Source organism: Thalia democratica, unplaced genomic scaffold, assembly GCF_965202585.1.
Source record: "Thalia democratica unplaced genomic scaffold, ktThaDemo2.hap1.1 HAP1_SCAFFOLD_1258, whole genome shotgun sequence".
Lineage (NCBI taxonomy): Eukaryota > Metazoa > Chordata > Thaliacea > Salpida > Salpidae > Thalia > Thalia democratica.
In genome coordinates, this window is record NW_028140153.1 from 6,290 (window position 1) to 33,913 (window position 27,624).

The 27,624-nt window shown below is 25.6% G+C and overlaps 2 protein-coding genes and 1 long non-coding RNA gene across 3 annotated transcripts; all 3 read left to right on the forward strand.

Moving 5' to 3' along the window:
* Nucleotides 1–15,707: 15,707 nt before the first annotated feature.
* LOC145848151 (uncharacterized) lies at nucleotides 15,708–21,567 on the forward strand (the record flags this gene model as incomplete). The annotated part of the gene is made up of 7 exons (XM_082953828.1): nucleotides 15,708–15,866; nucleotides 16,754–16,795; nucleotides 18,500–18,601; nucleotides 18,860–18,949; nucleotides 19,428–19,509; nucleotides 20,232–20,394; nucleotides 21,422–21,567. Coding segments are annotated over 7 exons (750 nt in total), but the record flags the coding sequence as incomplete, so codon positions are not given.
* A 344-nt stretch (nucleotides 21,568–21,911) lies between these two features.
* On the forward strand, nucleotides 21,912–24,086 carry LOC145848154 (uncharacterized). The gene is made up of 4 exons (XR_014371758.1): nucleotides 21,912–21,934; nucleotides 23,165–23,267; nucleotides 23,528–23,667; nucleotides 23,905–24,086. It is a non-coding gene; the product is annotated as an uncharacterized LOC145848154 (long non-coding RNA).
* A 1,132-nt stretch (nucleotides 24,087–25,218) lies between these two features.
* Nucleotides 25,219–26,198, forward strand: LOC145848152 (thyroid receptor-interacting protein 11-like). Its single transcript, XM_082953829.1, has 4 exons — nucleotides 25,219–25,315; nucleotides 25,488–25,607; nucleotides 25,736–25,919; nucleotides 26,095–26,198. The coding sequence occupies exons 2-4, from the start codon at nucleotides 25,566–25,568 to the stop codon at nucleotides 26,196–26,198; spliced, it is 330 nt and encodes a 109-aa protein (XP_082809955.1). The 5' UTR covers nucleotides 25,219–25,315; nucleotides 25,488–25,565.
* The last annotated feature ends 1,426 nt before the right edge of the window (nucleotides 26,199–27,624 follow it).

The window sequence follows — 27,624 nt, forward strand, 5'->3', positions numbered from 1 at the left end:
ATATTAAAAAAAAAAATAAGACCATAGGGGCGGGTAAGGCTTTTTGTTACATGTTGAGCTTATTTAAAGATCTTTAACTTAGCTATCAGTTCCTTGTAACCGTTTTAAATTTTGAATAAGTTTTTGAGATATGAGGGTACAAAGTAGGAGAGCTCTATAGTTTCCTTATGGAAGAACCAAAGTAAAAAGGCAAAACAAGACTATTTCATTAAAAAATATTTTTCCTAAAATTTTTAAGCAATAGCTGAAATTTTCTCAGTTTAACCTTAATTGAATGATAAAATTTTTCACTTTTAGAAATTATTTTTATAGATTTGGTTATTTTATATTTAGGTAATTAAATTCTAAATTTTATTTTTAATTATTATAAAAGGATTTTTTCTATTAATGCAAGCAACATCTCCCGAAAATTTGAGGTTAATTAGTAAAAAAATAAAGGAGAAAGTAGATTTTCAGAACAATTTTCAAAACTTCAAGAAAGTCTGAAATGATAAATTCTTCCTCCCTACGCTTGTGTGGAAAAATTTTGACACAACTAGCGATATCTCGAAAATTAATTAATATTTTTATCTTGTGAAATGTATCTTGTTGTGTATAATTATAGATTTTATAGAAGGTCTAATATTATATTTTGTAAAAAAAACCCTCTATGGCGTTAAAAAAGTATTCTACTTTATAAAAAAACGTTCTTTTATTTATAAAGACCGATGAGAAATCAGTAAAACTAAACACTAACTTATCAGCGCTATCAACAAAATTAGATATTTTTTGAAGAATAAGGACTTATAAAAGTCTCTTTTTGTAAGTTAAGTTAAATTTATAAAAGTTTCTATATTATCCATATTTTCTTCTATTTTACTTTAAAAGTCTGTTTTTTTGTTAGAATTAATTTTCGAGTGTTTATAAGCTTTATTAACAATAAATCTTAGTTATTAATATACTTTTTAAACACTAACTTAAGGCCATACGTAGGAGGATAAACCATTTTTTTTAGCTTTTCCTATTTTAGATTAATAGCTAAGCTTTATTTTACTATTTTAAAATAACATCTTAACTTTTGAGATATAAGCTATCAAAGTTAGAGAGTTTAATAAGTTTCTTATGAAAGGCTCAAACTAAAAAGTCCAAATATATACTACTTTACTTTAATCTACCAACTCCTACAGTTGTTGAACAATCGTTAAAAACTTTCTCAGTATAATCTTTTTGGAATAATGAACATCTTGTAGGAAACAAAATAAAATTTCAAGCTCAAGTTTATTTTATTAAAAAAAATAATAAAAAATAAAACACTGGTTTTTAAACTTTGGTCAACTTTTTTTTCAATTTTACTTTGTAAAAGATGTAGGTCTCAATGAACCTATATTTATAGTTTAACAAAAGTCTTTGTGTAGTTTCAATTTTACTCATCAAATGATTTGGCATGTGGACATTAGCTCCTTAGGTCTGACAAAAGATAAATAAAATTTGATTAAAACAAAGATTTATGAACCTGATAAATTACGTGCTATTATAAAGTTACTATATATAGATATTTTATCTTTCACTTATTATAAAAAAAAAACAATCCATGTTTAATGCAATTAAGTTAATCCTATAACTATTTTGTTTCAAAACCTAGTTTTAAAACTAAACATGAAGGACCTTATATCCATTTTTGATAAGATTTTTCTAATATACAAGTTTCAATACTTCTGTGTCAGAAGTTATATCGGCCAGACTTCTATAACTAGAATCAATACTGAAATGAGTATTAAAATTTATAGAAGGAGAAGCCTCTACCAAAACACAAAACTTGATGAATGCAGGAAAAGCCTTTTATCTGTGAACATTTAATAAATAACTTGAACTAAAAACTTTAAACTTACAAAATTAAAAGCACTATATTAATGCAATTATTTGAGTTATTTAATTTAAAGGTAATCAATTGAAGTATAACTAAAAAAACCTGGACTGTACAAAGAAAATAAGTTTGATTATAAAGTATCTTTGTTATACTTGTTGTTAAGTTTAAGTGTACTTTGTTTATCTGACTAAAGTTTTATTTTTCTCCCATTAGTAACTTAAAGTTGATTTTTTTTATGTTTTGTATGCAACGTTATTCTGTTTTATTCTTCATCACTAATAAGAATTATTTGAAACATGTTGAATTTCTTATACATTTGAGAGTTTTATTTTTATAGATTGTTTCATTAAGTATGCTTTCCTTAAAATAACTTGTACCTAAATTTTATACAGTAAGCAGTAATAGCTATGTGAGGTTTATGCTTTATAGCTTGCTTTCATTCTTAATAGAAAAAATTAAACATTTGTTTTTATATTAAAATTTATTTCTTTTCTCGGTAATTTTAAAAAAGCTAATATGTTGTTTGTTTTCTTTCTAAAAATCTTAAAATATTTTGTTTACTTTTTTAGAATAAAACTAATTGTTTTCTTTTAGGAAAAACGTTTTTATAATATATTTTCAAATAAGAAAGTGTTTACTTTAGTTTTTGAAGTTTAATATTATAATTTATAAGAAACTTATGACTTTTAAATATGATTACTTGTTTTCAGTTTTTATATACCTTGAAAATAGAATAATCTATTGCTTTCTTAGTTGTTTTTATATCATTTTTCTAATATAGTTTGTAAATATTATGTATAAAAATGTTATTGATAAAACCAAAGTGAAAAAAAAGCTTAGTTTAATTTATGTAAACGCTTGACCCGAATTTTACTAAATAAAAATTTTTTTTTAAAGAAATGAGGTTTTTGTAAAAAGTTAAAAAAAGCTAAGATATATTTTTGTATATCGCTTTGATTGCTAACTAGACATATTTAAAATAGTTTTAGAAAGTAATTTTTTCATAATAATCAAACGTTTGATTTAGATCGGTAGACATAGACGTCTAAATGATGATTTGGAAAATAAATTGCGAGTTTGTGAAGATCAAAAAAAATCTATGGTGCAAAGTTACAACGACAAAATCAAAGAACAATCTGTTTGTATTTTTTAATATTTTCTAAAGCTAGAGTTATAATTAAAGTTAGTTAATATATTATGATATCTTCAAATTACTAAAACTTGTTTATTCCCTTGCGTCTCTTATGAGTTTATGGATTTTAGTACAAAAGTTATCTTGGTTTTATATGAAAGCTTAAGATATGAGATGTAAGTCACTGTTTATACGTACTTTTTCACATACAAGTTTTAAATACAGTAACCTACCTCGTAACTTTCTACCCGCATAAGTTTTCCTACCGTATAAATGCGCACTTTAAAAACTTAGTTTGGTCCTGTCGCGGTTTTTAGAACTTTGTTATAAGGGTTTAGGCGCAATTTTTTTTTGCAGGTTGCTATATTTGACATTTTAAATGCTTGATTACTAGGTAATACTTCAAAACTAACAAATTACTTACTAAAAAGTTATATTTTTTTCTATAGCTTCAAAAGTAATATTTATTTACTTTAACAATAAACTGAAAATTTTGGCTAAATAGTACTTCAAAAATTTTGAGAGTTTCAATTGCTGTTAAACTCCATATATCTAATAAAAGTATTTTTTGTTATCAAATTCAGTGTTTCTAAATGCGTGTTCATGAATATTTTATTTTAATTAGATTGCCACGTATTTAATGAAAAGTATAACAATATAGCAATTATTTTTAATACATTAAAAATGTTTACTTAAAAAATTCTAGAGTTTAGGAATTACCTGAACGTCTTAATTAAATCTTTGAAAGTTTTTTAATCATAAAGAAATAATTACTATTTTTGAAAGATATTATAAGGCTGAAAAATAAGTTAACTAAAAATAAGAATATTTTTGGTGTTTATAATACTTTTTAACCTTTCGAGAGCCTTAGTTATTTTTGTTACAACTCTAGGCTTTTCTTAATAATTTTAAAGATTTGTATTTTGTTTGCTAATAACGTTGTAAATAAAACTAAAACTGTGGCCATAAATTTTTTTATTTTTGTTGCCCTTAACTATCAAATTCCTTATAAACCTTGCTTTATATGAAAATGTACCAAACTTATTATTTCGTTTGTCTCCGTAAGTGAGATTAAAGCAAAATTCTCTTGTCGTTTAAAATTTTTGATAAATATTTAAAAGAAATAAACGTAACATAATTAACTAACAAAGAAATATAAATTTTATATAATATGTTTATTTAAAAAAGTTATCACTAAACTATTACTAGTAAAAAGTCAATCTTGTAATATACTTTTGTAATTTTTCTTTGTAAAACTGTGTTTTGAAGTTGATATACCTATACTTTTGAAGCATTAAACAGATTTAAACTTATTACAATTTTTCTCTGCAGCCAAAAAAAAAAAAACTTTCTCACTTAGACTAAAAATATTATTTTATTAAGGTATGGGATGTCAAATTTGTTTTTCAAACTGTTGTTAATTTGTAGAGTTTTTTTTAAGCTATCAGATACTTTTTTCCATTTAACTTTTAAGATAAAAGGAGATAAGATCAGTAATTTTTAAATAGAGGGCACAAAATAAAAAGGCTGTAAGAGACTATTTCAGATTTTTTCTCTGCGATTTCAAACCAATTTTCTTAAAACTGTTATAGTGAATCTTATACTAATATTTAAATAAATCAATTAGAGGAAACCGTTTTAATAAAATTGGAAATTTTGAAATGAAACTTTTTTTTTTTTTTTTAAATCTAAAATTGTTATTTAACTATAGAATTATTTTAATTATACAAGAAGTGATTCCTGAAGAAATGATTTTTTTTCGCTCCATGACAAAAATTGATCGATATTTAGTAAATGTAAAAACTTCTGATAAAATTGACAATTAAGAAATAGAAATTGAAAACGAAATGTTTTTTTTAGTATAAAATTACTTAAATTTCATAGTAAAAGTCCATAAAAGTTATAACAATTCTAACAATAAAATGTATGTATTTAAAGATACTTTGTTTAGAACCACAAAAAAAATTAGTCAGTTTGGTAAAAAGTTTCCAACAGAAACGTATGAAGTGCAACTCTTTATGACTGGTTTTCTCAGGACTAAGTTATTAAAAATATGTTTCTTTCTACATTAAAATTGCAATTAACTTTAAAATTACAAGAAATGACCTTTGCATTAAAATGAAGTATTTATATGAAGTGATTAAAAAATAACTATTATAACCAAAATAAATAAATAAAATATAAAGATTAATTTAGTATAAAAGTTTCAAAATTCATTTCGTACTAGATCTTCATAACTTTTTAAAGATGAGACAAAACAATTATTGCTCAAAAACTGTAGAGGGAAAAAGATTTTAGGTAAAATAGTCTATTTTTGTCTTTCTAATTTTCGCCTTCCGAAAAATACTTGAGCTCTGTAACTTCTATCGTTTATGATTTATAAATTGATTTTAGTTAAAACGGTATAGACCAAGTTTTAAAAAAAATGTTTTACTCTGTATGGTCTTAATTACATTTTATTAAGTACTTTTATTGATGCTTGTATTGCGCATGTTATTTATATCATGTACAGAAAAATAAATTCTGTCTGAATAAGATTCGGTGCATTATAGTTCATAATCAATTCTGATAATTTTGAGCTATAGTAGTGACTTTTCTTTAATTTTTTCTAATAATGATGTTACAATCATAATCATTATTTTTTGAGCTTTCTGGTACGTTTTAGATATTTTAAATTAAATTATTTTTTTAGATATGAAAAAATTTAGACTTACTAAAATGTGGCTTTATTCACTAATTGTGAATTTTGTTTTATAAAGTATTTAATTTTGTTTTACTAGCAAAATATTTATTAGTTCGACCTGCTAATACAATTTTTATTTTTTTTTTGTTTTAGATAATTTTGAGGTAATACCATTTTAAAAACTGTTGGAGTTTAAATTGTCGTAATTTAATCTCCATGTAATCCTAAGATTCTGGTCTTACATTCCAGATATTTACTTTAGGGTATTACTGAACATTTAAACATTTTATTTAATGTTTTCGATTAAGTTTAGTTATAAGTTATCAGACTGAAAAAGATGTATGAAGAAAACCAAATAAGTGAATCACAGTTTGCCAACATCTTACACTTTTATTTAAACCTATTCTTTAATTTAAAAATTAAAGTATCTATAATTAAAAATATAGTGTATTTTAAAAATAAAATAGATCAGTGCATAAACTTCAACTTATTTACACTTTACTAAATACTGTTTAACTTTAAGTTAAACAGTTATTGAATATTTTCAAAAACAGAGCATTAGTCATTGAAATAGATTAACTAAAATTTTCAATTCAGCCTGATTGTCGCTTTATATTTAATGTGAATTTAAAATGTGAATTCCCAAAGTAGGCCATTACAGAAATTTAGGGGGTCATGATCTGTAAAAGGAAAGCCATAAGGCCAAAATTTAAAACTTACACTAGATGTTCTGGAGTTGATGATGAAGAGCAAAAATAAAAGTTCTAAGACGTTTTTAATGGCAGTTTTTTGAGAAATATAGTTGAAGGGGGCTATAGTTTTCTTAACTTCTTTAAAGGAAAGATTTTTCTTTTGAAAAAAAAATTAGGAAACCTTGATTTAAACAGTATTATTATTTTTTTTTTAACTAAATAATTTTTGTATATACTTTTAAGTTTCTTAAAATTGGTATTACTAGAAATGATTTTTGGAAGTATTAACTTTCGGATTATCGAAATACTTTTTAGGTATTGTTGATTTAAATACAATTTCTTTAAAGATATTAATTTAGTTTAACTACAATTATTATAAAAACATAAATTACGGAAGTTTGTTCTTTATTTAAGTTAAATAAGTATTTATAAAAAAGCTATAAATTATAATTTTATGTGTTCTAATTTCAAGTTAAAAAAACTGCTAAATTTATACAAGTATGTTAAGTTTACATTGGTAATGTTTCTTTAAATTTTTATAGTTTTTGTTGTTGTATTTTTTTCAATATAAAATAATTTAATACTTTAAGGGCATAGGGAAGGTAAAACACTTTTTTTGAAATTTTATTTTATTTTATATTTAACTACATAAACTACTTGTTACTTTTTACCGTTTGTTAAAATTCAAAGTAACTTTTGAGATCTAAACAATCAAAGTTAGAGCATTCAATAGGTTTCTGATTGGAGGTGCAAACTAAAAGGGCAAACATAGACTATTTCTTTATAAATTTATCTCCTCCTTTAATTTTTGAGCAATTTTTAAAAAAAGTTTTCAGAGTAATCTTTAATAGAATTTAAACAACTTGTAGGAAATATATATTTTAATTTTTGTAAAAAAAAGTTATATAAAAAATAAAGCAAAAAAAAAGTACTTTTTTTTAAATTGTGGTCATGAGTTTTTTATGGCTATTTTTTTTGAAAATCCGCTTCCTACAAACTGTTTTTTATATTCAAAGAACATTTCCTGAAAATTTGAATTAAACTGCTTTAAAAATGAAGGAGGAAATAAATTTTTAATGAACTTTTTTAAATTCCGAGAAAATTAACGTTGAAAATTTTCAATTGCATACGGTTGTATCAGAATTTTTTACAAAACTTGTTATATTTCAAAAGTAATCATTTTTTATTGTTATGTAAAACTATCTTACAGTATATACTCTAAGCTTTGAAATAAGAGCCAATGTTATTTTTTTGTAAAACAAATGTTGGACGACCCCTATGACCTTAAATAATTAATTTTTCACAAAAAAGGCACTAATTAAGTTTTTTTTTTAGTTTGGTTTGAATATATTATATCACACTAAAACTGTACGCACTGTTATGATAAATATTAAAGTTGTTTAAAGTAAAACATTATTTGCAAGCATAATTCTTTGATAAAATAACTAACCACTTGAATACAGTAGAGAGCTCGAGTTTGATTTTTGCCACGTAAAATTAATAAAAGTCGTATAAGTTGTGTTTTCTTCTATATTCAAACAGGCACGTAGTTGTTGTAGTTATTGAAAATCTTTTGATTGGTTAATATATACTATAAAACTATAAAAAAACATAAATTTGAACACAAAAAACCTCAAAAAAAATTTTCATCATCTTTTTGAGAACTCTGCTGTAAAGCTTTGTTAAAAAAAGCTATTTTAAAACAAATGAGATTAAAAGAATTAATTTATAAATTTCTAACGACTCTGTACTTTATTTCTTCAATAAGAATTTTATCATAAATAATTTACTTTTGATTTCAAGAATGAAATTAATTATAGATGGTTGATAAAGATAATATAATATATTATAATTTAATTTATAAAAAAAAATCAAGATGTTCATTTTGAAAGTAGTATACAAGTTTTTCTCTAGAAAAACAAGATGTAATTTACAATGTTTTCAGCAAACAGTATATGCAATTTAAAAATTTACAAAAAAGTTTTTGCTGTTGGAAAACGTCAATGTTTTATTGATGCAAATATAAATTTTTTCTGATTTATTTTTACTTCTTTTAGTCGAAATCCTTTCATCAAGCTAAAAATATTTAAGCTTTGATTTTGAAACTTTTCTATATCTCCCTTAGGATGCCCTAGTAATAATTACTAACGACATTTGGTGCACGATTGCAACTGTTACTGATGATCGTTGTACTGGTAAAACTTGTTTTCATCCTATTTTCATCTCTTGAAGTTGATAGTGAAATATCGGTTTACTATTAAATTTGTGATTGAAATTCGGGCTTTATAAATTACCGATGAAAATTCAGTGATTTTATCTTTGTTTTGATAATCTATCACTAAGGTTGCCACAACTCGGTCAAACTTAGATAACCTTTTTTTAAGTTTTCATTAAGAAAACAAAGTTTTAGCATCTGTAAGATTGAAATGATTAAGTATGCTAAAATAAATTTTTAACTTGTTCACATTTTTATACTTTTCTAGCTCTTAAACTTCAAAATTAATAAACTATTATTTCTTCTATAAAACGGAGATTGTTTTAATAACATCAAATAAAATTTATTAAATTTATAAACAGGTTGTCAGAGTTTTAATTCATCTTGTTTTACTTATTATTAAATATTGTTGAGCTGTAATAACAATTACATGCAGTATTTTCGACTACTTATGTTTGGTGTTGTTTCTTTAACAGCTTTGTATGTAGCTAGTAGTCAAATTTAGTTATGATAAGCTTTATTTAATTATGTTACTAGTATTAAGTTTAGATTTTTAGTTTTTATTTAAAGATGTTGTAATATATCAATAAAATTTGTTTCAAAGGTTTATATAAATATTCAAATTTGGCAATTGAAAAATAAACTATATTTTCTTTATTTTTCTTTAATTATGTTTTATATTTAACATATGTGTTGAGTATTGAAGTTGATCATGCTGTACACTAATTAGTCACAAAAAACTAAAAAACAACTTGTGATCAAATCTGTGTGTATTTTGAAAATCAGAGTTTTGTTTTAAAACCGTAGAACTATATGTTATATAAGGACAAATTAGAAATCATTAAATTTAAAGTTACTAAATATTTATATGTACCGCTTATAGTTTAAATCTTAATAGTTTTTCTTGGTGTTTTTATTAGTAAGAAAACTATTAACATACTAGTAACATGAAATTCATACACAAATTTATTCAAAACTTTCAATCAATATTATTTGTGAAGCTAAGTTTATTATTTTATAGAAAATAAAAACAAATCTACAAAACTATTCAGTAACTAGTATTTTTAAATGTGTAAAATATTTTTTTAGCATCTGTTATATAAAGTTTTTGCTTTAGTTAGTAATAAAAGAAATATTTAGGTTTAATACAAACTTGATATTTTACTTTATTTCAAAAAAGATCTGCTAAATTTCAAATTTTGAAAATATTTTACTTATGATGATGTTACTTAAAATTTGCAAATAAAACAAAAATACTAAAAAAATAGCTGTTAAAAATTATTTTATCTTACTACTTGTATGCATGACTATATTTTTAAAAGTTTTTGTAGTGTAATGTAATACCATAAAGTTTGTACAGCTTATAGTTTTTCAGTAAGTTTTTAGTCTAGCAGTAAACTGTTTTAAACTTTAATGGAATTAGAAAATCAATAGGATTTCTTAATGTTTTCTTGTAGAAGTTCGAGTGTTAGTTTATAGTGTCTTTATGCTCTTTCTTTAAACTAAAAGTATATAAAAAATGACCTACTAATTTATTGTTTTATAAATTTCATTGTAGCTAATCTGAGTTATTTTTCTAAAATACTAACATTACAAAGTATAAGTTGAAGTAAGTTATAATAAGAAGACAAGCTAATTAAAACGCTACAGTGTGGCAAGTTTCCAAATGTTTATTGTATTACAAGCCTGACATTAGTAGTTGTGATTGAATTATACTTGGTTAGTAAACTTGTATTTTAAAAACTTAGTTGAAACTTTTTAATATTATTAGTTCAAAGCTTGTTTCGTGTGTTAATTCAAGTTTAATTTTATAATTATGTATTAAAATATTTTAAGTTGTTTATACAAGTACTAACTTATACTTTACCAGCCAGGAGTTTATTTAAAAAGCTTTTGTAATTTATTTTAATTAATTAATAAAAAAAAAATCAAGTGCTATTTCCGTTTAGATATGACTATTAATGATAACGATAAAAAAATGCCTTTTATATTAGGACAATTTAGTAAAAAATATGCAGGCAATTTAAAGCAATAATTATGTACTTAATAGCTCAAAAAAACTTCTTTATGTTTATAAATAGTATGGTATCAGCTTATTATTTTCTTGAAATTTTATAACTTTAGTTTATTATTATGGAGTTTTAAGTTAATTAAGTTTTTTTTTTAAACTCTTTAAATGAATATAATAAATTTATTTAAGTTTTCTTTAACTTAATTAATGTAGGTTTTTACTTCTGGTTAGCTAGGTTAAGTACATATATTATCGTAAGCAAGTAAAAAATTGTTTTCCAAAAATTTAAACATAAAGTTGACTTAAAGTAATTCCCAAAACTAGTATTACTTTTTATTATCTTAATTTTCTGTAGTTTTAATGGTTCTTTTTATTAGTTTTCATTTTTAGGTAAGGTTATACACAAATGAAAAAAATGTCCTTCTTGCTTTCAAATTTAGAAAAATATTTTTTACACTGAATTTAGAAATATTTGTATGTGTAACAATTTAAAGAGACTCAAAACAAGTTTTTAGTCAATATATGTTTCAAAATTTAAAACTACAGTTATTAAATTTAATGGTTTAAAATAAGCTTAGTACTGTTGAAATAGTTGAAAATTTTACAAATGTCATTAAAAAAGACTGATCAAAAATAAGAACAAAATTATAAAAACTAGGCTACACATATTCACAAGATAGGATAAACTAATTTTATATTATTCGTATTATTAGAAATATATGACTAATATCTTAATAATTATTTATGTTTAGCTATAACTGTGAAAAGCTAAAACCTTTACAAAATTTTCAATGTTGTGAAAGTTATTTATCTAAAACAGTAAGCCAAAGCAATAAAAACAGTATATAAACTTATGAAAAATTTTTTTTTTGAGGTTATTTTAAGCTGTAAATGGTATTTGAATACAATAAAGTTCCCTCTGGAAATAGAATAAAAACAGTATTTTCAAATTTTTTTACTCATTAAAAAAAAATCTTTTTAATTATTACATTAAGTTTATCAGTATGAAATAGAATTAGTTGAATTAGTTAGAAACTATACTAACATAGTGAGTTTTTATTTTCAAACCTTAAATGATTGAAAGTAAGAAGTTTAGCTTAGATAACTTTGTTAAAACTGTTTGAAAATTAAATTTAAAAGAAATTATTTGATAATTAAAGTCATAAAAATTGAAATAACGACAGTTTAATATTTTTTCCATCGTAGACTAATTAAAAAAGTATTAGCGAACTTACAAACTTTCAAAGAATACCGATGCAAAGCTCAAGAGTGCGACAAAGCTTTTAATCCCCGAAAACCAAACACGTTTCAACTGACAACTTAACCAGCAAAAACAGCGCACTTGTTTATTTTATTGATTTTTACGTTTTATTTCGTCAAAAGTGCGCGCGATTTATCGATTTATAACAGAGACGCTTTTTAATAAGCACCATCCAAAAGCAACCGTATCAAACTTTTTTTTGTTAACTCTGTGTTTTAGCCATTGTCTGCAGCATGGCTTCATTGTCATGAGAGCTTGGGGTAGGGTGATTTATTGCTTTTCCGATATTTTGCGGTCTGCAATAATTTAAATACTCGTTACAAGTGTGTTGCCACCATATAACAAAATCTGTCGCGGGTACGGTGATTATTTTTTCACTTTGCTCACAGCCAGCCGTGTGTTGGCTTTTTGAGTTCTTTTTAAACTGTGCTGTGGTATATAATACTGTCTGTTACGGTTTGAATGTAGCCATAGTGCAAATGGTTTTGATGATATATTTTAAATTTATGAGTTGCACTTATCTAGTTTTGTTTAAGTTTAGTGTTTTCATATTTATTATATACTTAGATAGAATTGTACATAAAAAAACAAAGAAATCATGTGTTTTATGAGTTCTGTATGTATTTTTATAATAATGAAACATAATACTTTAAAAACAATAATGTATTTGTCTTTAATTGAGAAAAACAAATAAAACGTATTTTCTCATCTGTTTTTTACTATATATCTGAATAATATTCCAAATACTAATTCTGTCCCTAATTTAAAATTTAAAAAAGTTTCATATTTAAATTAAAAATGATATTTATTTGAGATTGTGTAAAAAAATGGAAAGTTATTATTGATAGACTTATACAAAAAAAAATCTGTTTAAGATTAATTTCAAAACAGCTTTTTTTTTTGTTTGTTAAACTGCTTTAATGTCTCTAAGGATTATTGTGGCTGCCAATAAAAAAAGCAGTTTGAACACATTCGCTGATTATTTTTTCGACTACAACGAGAAAAGTTTTTAGTTTGTCTGAATTAAAATCCCGATAAGGACTAGTTCGGCACTGTTATTAATAACCATTAATAATAAGATTCAATTTTGATTTTAGTTTACAGCTGATAAAATTATATTTAAGAATGTGAAGTTTATTTGTAAATAAAGAATTTTGATTAATATATTAAAGATATATTTTTAGTTTTTAATGATTATTGAATTAAAGAACTTGTTTCTTAATAAAAATACCTTGATGGTTTACCGAATTTTATCTGTATAAATATATAACTGTATAATTTATTACACAAACTGTTTTACTAATATAGATTATTATGAATGATAGTATCGTAGATAAAGAAATGTCTTAATTGAACTTTTATCTAGATTAAATCTTATATCAGTTGAAATAATGCTATGATTTGTTACCTTATTAAATTTTATAGTAATTAAGTTGTTCTCACATCAGTAATTTAAAAGACGCCAAAAAACCGTGAATATTAAACGCGTTAGGGAATAGACACATAACGAGCTTAAAGCTTAGATTTTTTTAAACTAAGCCAAAAAAGCCAAACAGTGTTTATTCGGTTTAAAAAGTTATATTTTAAGTGCATAGGTTTTATCACGCATCAAAAGTAGCGATAATAAATTTGGCTTTTTCGAGTAATGCTTCTTATGAGACAGATGATAGTTTTCTCATTAACCAAGCCAATTAGTTTGTTCAATGTTTAACGTATGTTGCTTTGCCGGTTAGTTAACTGCATCAAGTGTATGTTTTAGTTTAAATAGTTTCTCTTTGATTATAAGTTAAAGTTTTTGCTTTTATTGGGTGTTTTTAAAGAAGTGTGTTACAAGTTAAACAGTTAGAGGAGCCACTTTTTATTAGCTATGTTTCATTGTAACTATAAAAACAAGCTATTTTTATTTTTAGGTTTGTATTAATTAAAGTTTTAGTTAGTTAGTTGCTTCTTTTATCTTTTTTAGCTATTTATTAATTTAAAAATTTGTATATCGCTATTTTAAACTAGAACTTTATGTATCAAAAGAGGATACGTTTATTAAGTCAATAAAGCATAAAGCCAGTTGTTTACTATTATAATTCAAGGGTTTTAACTATTATATACAGTTAGTTATCTAAGAACTTAGTATACTGGATATTTGTATTTTATAAATAAAAAGATAACAGTACATTGTTTTTGTTCTTTCTACTTTATCAAAAAAAAAGTTATTGTAAGTACAGTACATATGGTATTTAGAAAATAAAAAAACAATGGCAATTTCTATTACTGAAATTTGGTTTTTCTGCCAAAACTAAACGATCAATATTTTCTATCATGCAAAAGGGTCATAGATTGATCAAAAAATACAATCTTTGAGCTTTTAAACCAGTTAAATTGAACAAATTTGCTCGGAAGTTTTTACCAAACAACTTTTTAATTACAAATCATATGGTTTTTTTATTGATAACAAACAAAGTAAAGTTTGTAATGAAGATCAATCTACGTCACTTGCATGCAAGTAGAACTTCAGCAAGTTTACATCGTCACACAAAATTTTTATTTGTAAGAAGCTTTCAACCAAAATTTCCAATCTAAAATCTTTGTTTGGAATTTACCTTTTTTCAAGTGTTCGCGTGTTAAAATAAAAATGATTGCTTTTTTGTCTTTAATCGTTAGTTGGATGCAAGCGAGTCGTTAATGGGAGCCTAAAAGTTATAAGGTTTATTTAAGTTTAAGATATGCTTGTTATTCGTTCAAAATATACAATCTAAGATAGTTAAATTTACCATTTATTTACATCGCATATTCAAATTTGATATTTTTAAAGCTCGATTATTGGTTAGACTTAGTCTTACACGTTTATTAAATATAATAGTTATTATGTAAAGTATAACTGCCTTTTACGTGTATACTGGTGCAGATTTTTAGCATTAAGCATTTATTGTGGTTTATTACTACACATATTAATATTGAAATGAATGCCTTACATTTATTAGTAAAATATAGTTTGTGTTAGTGTATCAAACCTTTTTTTCTAAAATTAGTTATTGGCGTTTAAACTTAACAAAAAAAGTATCAGTGTTGAGAGCGCAACCTCGATTGCTTTTCGTGATTAAAACAAAAACGATTAAAACTGATCATCGTCGATGTCTAAAGCAAACAGCGCGTTTGGTAAATGCTAGAGAAACTGGTGTGTAAAAAAGTCACGGTGTAAGTGAGCTCGTTGTTGTTAATAAAAACAAGGAACGTGTTAACTAAACCAACTCGCTCGTGATAATTTCCAGTCGACTGTTTTCGTTGCAATAATTTTCATGGCACTCATTTTTTTATTTCTGTATAAAGTTTTGTTTTTTGCCGTTCGCAACATAAATTATTAATTGCCGTCGTGTTTTATTTCGAGTGTATGTAGCTAAATTGCCATGTTTTAATTTTTAATGAGGCAGAAAAGTTGTATTGTTTTCGACCTCTATCTTCTTACGCTCGCGTTCGAGACAAGCGAAAGTGAAAAAAAGCGATTTGTCTGCTAGTCTGCTGGGGTCGGTGTTTCTTATATAAAAAGTAAACTTGCGAAAGATAAAGAAGTTTTTTTAATAGAATTAGCATGTATTAATTCAAAAAGTATTAATTTTTGTTTATTAGTAGTTTTGCTTATACAAACTGTAATATACAGAAAATAATAGCTATGTTTCAAAAAGTTCTTTTTTAATTTTTCTTACATGCAAATTTTTTGAATTAATTTTCTAACTACACCAAGTAAAATACTTATTATTATAGTTCAGTACTTAGTTTGTACTTTTCGTTTAACCGCTAGTATTTTTACACTTTTTTAATACTATTAAAATAGTTATGTTAATGAAGTTACGTTCTAAATTAAGTGTTTTTTTTCAGAATTTAATAATAGAACTAAGGAGCCAGTTAGAAAATGACACATCATCTAGTTTGCATGACGACGATGGTGGTTACCACGTTATTGTCGGTTCCCATGGTAACAATGATGGCGTCACACTGGCCAACAGAAAGTTGAAAGAGAAGTATCGTGAGTTTGACGTAAGTTTGAATTTTTGATATTTTGTTACAAATAATTTGTATGTTGAGCTGTGTATGGTTTATCTATCTATTTTACTCTAATTAAATTTATATCTAAAGTTCAATGAATAAGGCTAAATATAAAAAGGTAAAACAAGTTAATTTTTTTAATTTTCAATAACTGCATAAACACCTTCAACTTTGAAAATAGATTATATTTACATATTTTATTAATGGTTGAACATTTTTACTTGATAAAAATATATTTTTCTTATTATGACTAACTGGTTTTGCAAGGAAACCTAATTTACTTATATGACAACATCAAAATTTACTTACTACTACTTTTGATTCTTATGAAAAGTTATGCAATTTTTTAGTATGTTTTACTTTTTTTTAATTTTCTCCTATAGAATTATTTAGCTATTACATTAAGATACTTATTATAGAATAATTTTTGACTAAAAATAATCTTCATAGTCAAATGTATTGTTTCTATTTTAATTATTAACACTTCTTTTATAAAGACAAACATTTGTATGAATAATTTTAGACCATTGTTTTTCTGTAAAATAAACAACTACTTTGCTATACTAAAATAAAAACTTTGTACAAAAAGCCAAAATCTTTTTGTAACCCACACTTTGTTTTTCTCTATAACAAAAAATCAAGAAATACGAACCTATGAAGCAGGAAGCTCGACTTCCTAAGTCTTAATTGAATTTCCCATGTCACAATAACTTTTTCTGAAGCTCATAATGCGCACACCACTTTAAATGACATAATTAAGATTTTTTAAACTCAGTTAATAGTTTTTTTTACTTGTTTGTAAAATGTGTGTTGATGTAAATTAAAGCTGTTTTAAAAATTGGTATGAAAAAAATTATTAAAACACTTTTTATATACAGGTTTTGAAGAAAAGTTATGATAAGTTGAAAGAAGAAAACCTCGTAAGTTTTTGAATGTTCTATTACTTATTCATTTTAAGACATTTTTTACACCTAAAACTTAAAATTAAAAGAGTTTTTTTTTTACTGTCTAAAGGCTATACTATAATTTTAGTAGTTTTAAAATAAAGTGCACCAATTAATAGTAATAAATCGTTGTAGAATCTTAAATAGAAAGTAAATTTGTAGTAAATTTACAGTTAAGCAGTTCTTGTCTGAGCTTCCTTATAGACAAGCTTCTCGATAAATCAATAAAATTGAATGCCCTATCCTCACTGAATTATTTAAAGTTGAGCGCTTTTATTTGCTGTCTGAAAATACATCAATCACTATTTCTAAGCTTAAAAAATTTTGAGTGACTCTAATTTAAAAAATATATAATTTTCTGAAGTTTATAAAAAAAGTTGGGACTAGATAAGGAATTTTTATAGTAAACATTTTCATTTTATACATTTAGTTATACAATATCAATGACTCCTTTATTGTATTTATAATTTTTTCAAATTCTTATAAAAAATACAGCTCTTAATAGCTATTAGTTTACGCAAGATGCATTGGATAAAAATGAACTTCAGAATAGTAAAACAAAAAGTTATAGTCTTCACAGGATTTTCTAGATAGTTATAAAATTTGCTTAGTTTAGAAAAACTAAAAAACTGTTTTTAACTACATCAGTCAAAGTTTGTTTCTAATTAACAACTTTTAAATAAAAATATATTTAGTAAATACATTTAGTAGTTAAAATCGAACCATTAAAGCATTGATTTTAATGTGAAAAAAAATCAATAGCAGTTTTAAAATAATTTTTCAGTAGTTGCTAGTAGTTTTTTTTGATAACAACACTTTTTTTACTCCAATTTAATTAATTTCCGTTACAAAGTGCCGTTTGAAATAAAAAATAAGTTGATGCTAATAGTCCTATCAATTTTTCAATAAAAGTTCGGACCCCTTTTTGTTGTTATACCCATAATTTCATCAAAAGCTTCGATGACAATGAAAATCAGGTTTTCAACAGTCATTACTGAATAAAATTGTGATTAAACAATAAAACTCTTGTGTATAAAACAATGAGCAATGTGCAACAAGTGGCTTGTGTGTATAAGCTAGCTTTTATGTCAAGTGTTCCAAATGTATCAAGTGCTACATACATGTTAAACTGTTATTGATTTTGACATACGTGGCCGTTTCAAAATTAAAAAGAGCGCTTTTTTCAAATTTTTCTGTACTCTTAGTATTTTAACCTTCCGTATGAATAGCTCGTGAATATAGTTTATAATCCTTTGAAGAGAATTAAAAAGTCAGTTATAAGTGTCCCTGATATTATAAGAAAACAGTTGAAAAGCAAAAAGTTTAATTTTAATGCTTGTAGAAACTTAGAATATAGAGCTATTTTCTTCAGTTTTTATGACTAAATACTTAATAAAATGTTTTTTAAAACTGTGATTTCAACCTTTAGTTTGAATGATCGTTTTGATCCAAAAAAGGTTTTGGAACTTAATATTTTTAGTATTTATGAACTCATGAAGTTTTTATATGAATTCAACAGTTTTCAATACTTATATACAGTAAAGTATTTTAGCTTTTTAATTTGTGTAATTAAAAAAAAAAATGATGATCAAGCTTAATAGTTTTTTAATTACTTAGAATCCTGCAAAATCAAAAAAAGTCTTGCACTTATTGTAATAAAATGTTCAATCATCTTCACAGATCTTAGAAAAGGAATCTAAGGAAAAATATTTACTATATGAGGAAAGAATACTAACCTTAGAAGATTACAGTGGTAAAAATAAAACTTCTTTGGAGAATGAGGTAAGTGTTTTAGTACTATGTTTGTTAAAACTAAAGTTGTAAAGTTTCTCTAAACTTATTTTTTTAATAACAACGTTATTTTACAAACTATGCTGAGTTAAAGCTAAAATCTTTTTTTTATCACTTATTCTTGTTTGCTCTTAATGGTAAAGTTCGATTGGTTATACATTCGGTTATAGTAATAATTCATCTGTGTCATGTAGAAAATATTCTTCTTTGAGACTTTAAAATTCCTAATAAAGAATTTAAAACTCGCAGATACAAAAGCTTCAAGAAAAGCTAGCAACAGCTGAGGGCAGAAACATAACTTCACAGCAAGAAGTAGAAGTTTTGAATGGCAAAATAAAGGTTAAAATTTTGTTTTTGTTGCACTTAAGAATAAAAAAACTATAAAAAGTAAATAAAGATATATTTAAGCAGAATAGTCATTTAAAATAAAATGCATTATTCATTTTATATCAAAGTAGTTTAATATTGTTTATCTTAAATGTAATATGCTTGATATGCAATTGTGTTTTACATAAGCAACAAGTGTTTTACTTTTTATTTTTGTAAAAGTACTAGAAACAATTCTAATTAATTTATATTTCAAAATAAGTTTAAAGTTTTAAATTTTATTGTTTTAATTTTTTATGGTACGCTTAAGTATAGTGTAGTACTCTCTAATTTTTGTTATGTACAAAGTCTTTCTTCAGAGTTAAAAATTATTAACAAACTTGCGAGTACTAAAAAACACATTTAACTAAAAAAAAAACTAGTATTTAGACAATGTTCCAATATTTTAAGAATAAAGTTAGAAACAAATAATTGTAGTTTTTTCTAACAGGAGCAAGAAATAATTATCGAAGAACTCAACAGTACAAGTGTTAATTATTTAGCTAGTCAAAAACCTGATTCTCTTGTAGAAGGTAATTATACCTTGATGTATAATTTTTACATATATTTTACATTTAAACATTTAGTAAATAAATACCGTGCTCTTAAAATACGCTTCTCTTGTATATCTATGATAAGTTTATCAATAAATAAACATTAGTTGGAATCAAACTTGTTTTAGTTTAATTAAATTATACCTCACAGAGCTATTTCGAACTGCTTATTAAGTTTGTTGAAAATATAAAAAAAAACTTAAAAGTTTACTTTGTTTATATTTAAATTAGTGTCTTTTTATAAAAATAGTTATAAACTTATTGATAGCTGTACGCTACCATATCTTATCTCATATCTTGTAGAAAAATATTTTTCATTTCTTTATTAACTCCCACTATTTTTGGAAACGTCGGATTATAGTTAAAATTTAAAGTTTTAAATTTGTTTTGTATAAATATTATTAGTACTTACATGGTGTTTGTAAAGTTTTAATTATATTTATTTCTAAATACTGACTTGTCAGTTTAGACAGCTGGTTTTACCTGCAGCTAGCTATTAGTTCTAGCTGATAACAAGTTTCGTAAATCTATTTTTTAATGAGATTAATAAACATTGTAGCTTGAATAACGCTACCTAATATGGTTAACTTTATTTCCGTAAATAGAAACATTTAAGTTTATGCTTAAAGTTAGAAAACCGATGAAAATTATAGAAAGTCATAAGTTTCCTTTTTAATTCAAACACTTGTTTACACACGCAGGCCTGCTGAAAATACTGCCGCAGTTGTCTCACAAGAAGGGCGATGAAGTGACAAACGAGGAGATTCTGGAGAGCGTTCTGTCCATGCAGAACGACAACAACTCCGTGCTGTCTTCGTACGAATGCGTTGAATACGAGGGCAGCTCTTCCGATGACAACAACAAGTTTGTTTGTTTTCTTGAAAATTGATTAAGCATACACCTGTTGGCTGAATTGTTTTACGTTTTCGCTATTACTATTAACGCATTTGAAATTTAACATTTGTTTATAATTCTACTGAACACATTAAGAAACTAACATAACTCTTAACAAATTAAAAGGCAACTTTTAAGTTGTAACAAGCAATTATTGTTTGAATATTAATAAAACAATATTAAATTTATTATTTTTAGACATAAAAAGCAGTAATATATTTGCTTATAAGTTTTTTAAGTAACATACAAGGCCATGTGATATCTGTGTGTGTACGAGATAATATCGATGCTTGGTTTATGGTTTTGATCGCCATAAACCGTAAAGAGTAGTTGTTTAAAATTGCTTAAACGTATTTTACTACATTATTAACTACGCCTTAAGCAAGATCTCATTTAAATAATATAAGTATGGTAATTGAAGGTTATTTTCAGTTAGAGCTGAATTACTAGTTGTTAAATAAAAAATAATAATTTTATCTACACACGGAAATTATCTGAAATATATATCTAATTGCAAATTAATTAATTTAAATATTTTCCAACCTCGACAAAAACAATTAGGCATGTTTCATCAAAATCAGTTTTATTATATTTTTTTACTTGAGTAAGTTTTTTTATTGTGTCATATTACAAACCACTAGTATCAACTTGACCTTAATAAATGACCGCTGCTTGTACAAGAATTTCAAATCTAAAACGTTCATTTAAAGACTTTTCTTCTTCTAAAACATTTTATGTTTCAATTTAAGTATTTCTTATTTTACTAGGTTTCTATGTTCTACAGTTTTTGTTAAGTCTCTTGAACATTTCAAAAATAAAATTAGTTTTTTTGAAAACTAGCCTGTAAAATCCAAACTGTTTTATCGGTTCAGAGTTAAAAGTTTCTGAATAATTTTTTAAACTAATAATAATTTATGTTTTAGACGTTAAATGACTGAGTGAACTCTTGGTATAATGACTAAATTTATATTTGATTTTCAAGTCTATACTATTTTAGGAGAATACCAAGATTGAATGTAGCCGAGCCAAGATACCAGAGCTCGCCAATGCGAAAGAAATCGCAATCAAGTAGTAAAAGATCAAGCAGTGAAAAAATCTCGAGAAAATAGCGATGATGGAAATAGTGATAACATTTGTGAAAACAGCAAAAACATCTCATATTGATAACGTGAGTTTTTTATTCTTATTTTAGTTCGAAACTTAAATTTTTAGCTCTGAGTAAGTTTTGAAAATTTTAGGACCTAACTTTGAATTATAAAATAAAACAATTTTTTAAAATTTTCCTACAAAACTGTATTTTACACTTATAGTGACTTTAAAAAGCTACAACATTTCAAACATACTTCTATATCATTTATATGATAGATTAAGACCGTTATTATGTTTTAAGGATTTATAACTAAAATATTAAATAATCACCAGAAAACAAGATAAAATGTCTATGACGTCATCGTCAAGCTGGGCGTCCATGAGCGACGAAAACTAATGCAGAACCTGCAGAAAGAAAAAAGTTAGTTATTAAGAAGCATTCTAAATAACAACCGAATAAAAGCGTTTGAGTCTTTAATAAAATGTTTATCATCACAAGAATGTAGAACGTTTTTTTTAAAACTAGAGTTTAGCTTTTTTTTTCAGCAAAAAATTTCAAACTGCTTTAAATGGTACTAAATTTCGAGATTTTGGTTTAAAGAATATCGTCTAGAAAATTGTGATAATTGCAATTAAATAAGTTCGTTATCACGCAAATAATTCTTAAATATTAAGCAAAATATTGAAGGTTGCAGTGTTACAAAACCGGAAAAGCATGGTATTAAATGACCTGTTACAAAAACAACACTTGAAAATGCAAACTGTGTACATAGTAGAGTTTAAACTGGTAATTAAACCTTGCTTGTACACCTTTCTAAACGTAAAACTCTTTCAAACTAGTTCGACCGCTTTGTGTTGAAAAAGAAAACTTAAGGGCCCTTTCTTTTTAACTGAAGTTTAAATTAATTAGGTTTTGTAAATTTTGAGAAAAGTTTTGTGAGAAGATTTTTCTTTCCAACAAAAGTTTCTTTTATGGCATCACTAATAAGGCTTTTACGTCACAATGAAAAGTCGAGTGCTTTTAGGAGCGTCATAGAAATTTTTGTTCTGGATAGTTTTTTTCTTTTAAGAAAGACTTTAAAAAAACTAAATACGCTAAACTTTTGTAACTAAAAAATAAAAACTCAAGTTTTAAAGGCTATTTTATAACTTTCAATTTAAAGTTTTCTTATGTCTATCAAATTCATAAAATTTCAATTTAAAACTTCAGTTAATCAGTTAATTAAATTTTCATTAAAACGCTTAATGTTTACTAAAAACAGAATTAAATATCGTCTACAAATAAATTCAAAACTTGTAATGTTGATAAATTTTTATTGGTTGTTTTTGAATTCTTTCTTAAACACACCTTTGTAGTTTATGGCTCAAGGCAAAAGTGAACTACTTGTGTAGTATTTTTTAACTATAAATGTTATTTCTGCATTCCACTAGATTTATTTATTATTATCATGACCTCTAACAATGTAAACTCATTTTTTAGTACGATCAGCTAAATTTAGTACTTCTTAATTGATTTTTCTTTAGTATGAGCTTCATTTTTAAAATGGACATATTTGATAATTTCATTAAACATAATAACATTAAAAAATAAATTTATGAGATTTTTTATATTTTTTATATAACGTATTATTAATTGAATTTTGTTTTTTAGATGAACACTCCAACACAAAAACTAGATTGCAAAAAATACTAGAAGAAAAAGAAGAACTTCAAAATGAGTTAAGCAAAATATCAAAAGAACTAGAAAATAGCAGGTATTTTTAAATTATAAGTTAAGTGTATTTGTTTTAAGATAAATGAAGTCGGTTAAAATTTGATTTAATTCTAATTGTGTTTTGTTTCAAATCTTTTTCTATTAATTAAGCTTTATACAAATTTGTAGACTCTGTTATTTTTTATTTAAGTACAAAAAAATTGTTTTCAATTTTTTAAAAGTTTCTTTTATTGCAGAAAATTACAAATAAATTATAATTTTGTTTATTTTTTCAATCACTAAACAAATAAAATTGTTCAGGTTGGAGCATGATGAATCTATACAATCATTAGAAAGCTCTTGACGTTCAGCATAATGATGAAATGACTCAATTGCTCCAGTTGAAAAGAGATTCCGAAGAAAAACTTAAAACTGCTAAAGCAGATATTCTAAAGCTGCAGGTAATCAGTTTCGTACTGTTAAATTAATTAATTAAAGAAACAATTTAAAAAAAAAACTGAATTTAGATAAGTAACATTAATAACATACATATTTTTGACCTAAAGCACAATTTTTGAAAAATATCATGCAACTTTTTTTAATCCGAAAACCCAATGAGTAACAACAAAAAATATAACATTAATCTTTTTGACTGTGTTATGTTAAAAAAAAAGTAAAATAAAGTTTTTATCAACTAGGAGATACTCGCAGAAAAGCAGACACAAAACTTTCCGAAGAAGCGCAGTCGAACCTCAGCGCAACGGAAAACTCGCTGTCTGAACTGAAGCACAAGCTGTCGCGAGCGCAGGAGAAACTCGAACAGGCGGAAAAGGAACTGCTGCTGCTGAGGGCGGAAAGGTACGAGCTGAAAAACGAGATCAAGGAGCTCAAGGAGGCGTCGATGGAAATTGCAGTCGCGGGAAAGCGACAGTAGGTTGGAAGACGATGAGAAGCTGCAGATGGAAATTCACAAGTTAAAGAAGAAGGCGGATAAACTATGACATGAAGCTCGCCGAGATGGAAGACAGGCACCAGGGTGAACTAACGAGCAAGTGCGACGCCATCAAGTCGCTGGAAGAAGAAGTCGCCAACCTCAAGAACGCCTGCTCCCGACTCGAGTCGGATCTCGAGGCTACGAGAGAACAAGGTTTGGAAGTGGAGAACAATCTGAACGAAGATATAAAACTTTGTAAAACTAAGTTTAAGGAGATTTTGTCTGAAAATATCTCGCACAAGTCAAAGCTGAACGAAAAGGTTAAAGAATTGGATAGAGTTAGAAGCTTGTGTGAAACGGCTGAGACCAATGCGAAACAGTATAAGTTTGACGGTGAACAAGTTAAAAAAGATCTGGAAAGAAAAAATTCAGCAGACTTTAACTCATAAGTCTAATGAAATAGAGGCGCTTACCAAAAAGCATGAGTTGCACGTCCAAAACATGCAAGTTGAGAATAAAAACTACATCAGTAAGCTGAAGCAAAACTACGAGTTGGCCGCTAAAGATCTCACCGACAGTTTGAACGAAGCTACTGCGGAACGAGACGATTTACAACAGAAAGTAGAAATTCTCGGCTTAAAGTTTGAAGAGGCTCAACAGAAACTAAAGGCTGCAGCCGACGTCGAGAAGGAAAGACTGCTCGCGTCAAGCGAATCCAAAGATGAGACGAAAGGGCTTGTAGATCTTGTATCATCCTTAGAAGAAAAGTTGGATGTAGCTAATAAAGTATGCTTAGAGCTCAACAGTCAAATTGAAAGCCTTAAGAAAGAAGCGCTTGTTTTTGAAAAAAAATAAAACAACATTAGAAGCCGCCTTGAAAGAACTCACTGAAAAGCATGATGAGAAAGAGCAGAGTGTGAACGAATTGTCGCAAGACTTGCTAGAAGAAAAAAATAAAGTTAAGAACCTAGAGTTTGAAAAAAAACTAACATATCAGGGAAATTGGGACGATCAAAATAGTTCTAAAATAAGCAAAGAACTCGATGAATCGAAGCAGAAGGTTTCAGAGTTGGAGATGTACGTTGAAAAGTTTGAGATGGATCACGACAACTTGGTGAAAGAGCTGAAAAGCGAAATTGAGAAGTTGAAAAACAAAACTTCAAATCAATCTAATGGTAAGATTAATTTTAAATTGTGTTCAACAAGCTTTGAACTGATTTTTTTGGTCACCTAAAGTAGTGTTCGGATGATGTATAAAAAGCTTTAACTTTTATATGTTCAACTTTTTTACAATTCTGAACTCTATCAAAAATTGATAATTTTTTAACAAAAAAAATTATACAGAAGAAGAAAAAGATCAAATGATGTCGATAATAAACGATAAAAACGAGAGAAAACAGACAACTTAAAGATGATGCTAGAAATATGATGGACTTTTTGCAGCAGGAAAAAGACAAAGTTCACAAGGTTTGTCTTCGATTTTACATTTTAATTTAAAGAACATATATATATAGTTTTGTTAAATTCGTTCTCAAACTCTTATGCTAATGCTTAAATTGTTACAAAAAGTTTAAAACTTTATTTTGTTTTACCAGCTTGAGACATCAAACAACGAGTACAAACGCAAATACGAAGGTCTCGACATCGAGATGACACGAGACACCGTTAAAAATTTGTCCAAGTTGATCAGAGAAAAGGATCTTCAAATTGAATCTCTTGAGCAGAAATGCAAAACCCTGCTCGATGTATTGCAACAACAGGACGGCTCCAGTAAAGATGGTAAATATATGTGTGCATCCTATAAGTTTCAATGTTTCAGCTGAACAAAAAATAAGCTGAAATTTATAACTTTTATTTAAAATGCATTGAATTATTATGCTGGTGTATATTCCTTGAACTTCAAGTATTTTAGATATTTCTTCAATAACAGTTTAAATAAGTCGTATAAATTCAGATACTGATGAAAGCAAATCGACAACTACGGGATACTCGTCTGAACAAATTAATTCCCTGCTAAAAGAAAGAGAAAACTTTGACCAAACAGGTCTGATTAGATAATAGAATACCAATACAGTTCAAATAGGTGTATATGCAGAGTTTAAAATAATTTGTTGTTTTTTATTTTACTAAAATCTCTAAAATATTGTTTTAATGTAGTTATAAAGATATTATTTTATGATTCTATATGTATAAATTGTAAAGTAAAATCGTAGTTTTCTTGTCAGATTCATCAGTTAGTAGCTGATCGTCAACAACTGGTCGCTCTCATCCAATCAAAACACGAGGAAAATTTGGTTTCCAAGCAACAAGTACAAAACGCCGCTGAGTCCATGGAGCGTGACCAAGCTGAAAATTCACAGTTACAGGTAGGAATAATTTAATAATTCAAATCGTTGATTCACTATTAAATATTTTAACAAAGTATCAACCTTTGATTTATCATGCAATCTTTTTTTGTTATGCTTAAACATTTATAGTTTTTTAAATAAACTGGGCTTTTATATTTACTTACTGTCAAACTTTTAGCTTCTAAAATTTTAAAACAAATTCATTAACAAATATAACAGTATAAAAAAAGTTGCTTCATTTTTTTTCTACAGATTATATTATATTACAAAAGTTTTGTTTGTCTTATACTAATGTAAAAACAAATAAAAATCAATTTTTACAAAAATGCTAAAACAACGGCTACTTTGTATTTAAGTTTTAATCAAATAAAGTAACACTTTAAAAAAAGTTTTATATGTATAAAATAATTAACAGGTTAAATATACAAACTTGGTGTTCGACTACGAGCAACTTCAACTGAAAATACAAGGTCAGCAACGTCAACTCGATAGAATGAACATTTTAGCTGCTGAGTTACAAGTTGGCTATTTTATCTTTTAATGAATACAATGCTTTATTTAAAAAATCTGTATAACAACATTAGCTTAAAAAAGTTGTTTTAGTCTTGACAAATCTACAAGTGAAGGTCATTTTTAATCTGTTTAGTACATAACTGTTTTAAATTAATCAGCTCACGGTAACAACTTTTATTTTGTAAGTTTACGTCTATAGCTTGACTATAAGGTGTTAAGAATAAAACTACTTTCTGTATTGAAGAGATGTTTTTACTAATAGTGTAAACACTAAAAAAAATATTAAATTTTTACAGTTTTGATTTATTTACTCTTTAAACAATTTTTATTTTTATGAGCCAAAAATTTCTTAAAAAAGCTAATATTTCTTGAAGTTAAATAATCAAAAAAAATAATAAGTTATATATAAAAACCGTTATAAAGACATAATTAAAACAGTGCTTGTGCATCTAGAAAAAGCTATTTGTAATATGAATAGCTAAATTGGCGAATTCAGCAATAACCTTTTACAGAGATCAAATATGTGCTTGTATTAAACGTATGTCAGTTTGTTTGGTCAATGTAATAAGCAATTATTGCTTTTTCTAGTAACTGTATAGTACAAAAATTTACAGGTTTTAGTA

Bases quoted from the DNA above. Each gene is read 5' to 3' on its own strand.
- LOC145848152 (XM_082953829.1), top strand. From the start codon at position 25,566: ATGATGGACTTTTTGCAGCAGGAAAAAGACAAAGTTCACAAG. The intron at 25,608-25,735 runs GTTTGTCTTCGA...TTGTTTTACCAG, and splicing joins AAAAAGACAAAGTTCACAAG to CTTGAGACATCAAACAACGA. The intron at 25,920-26,094 runs GTAAATATATGT...GTATAAATTCAG, and splicing joins GGACGGCTCCAGTAAAGATG to ATACTGATGAAAGCAAATCG.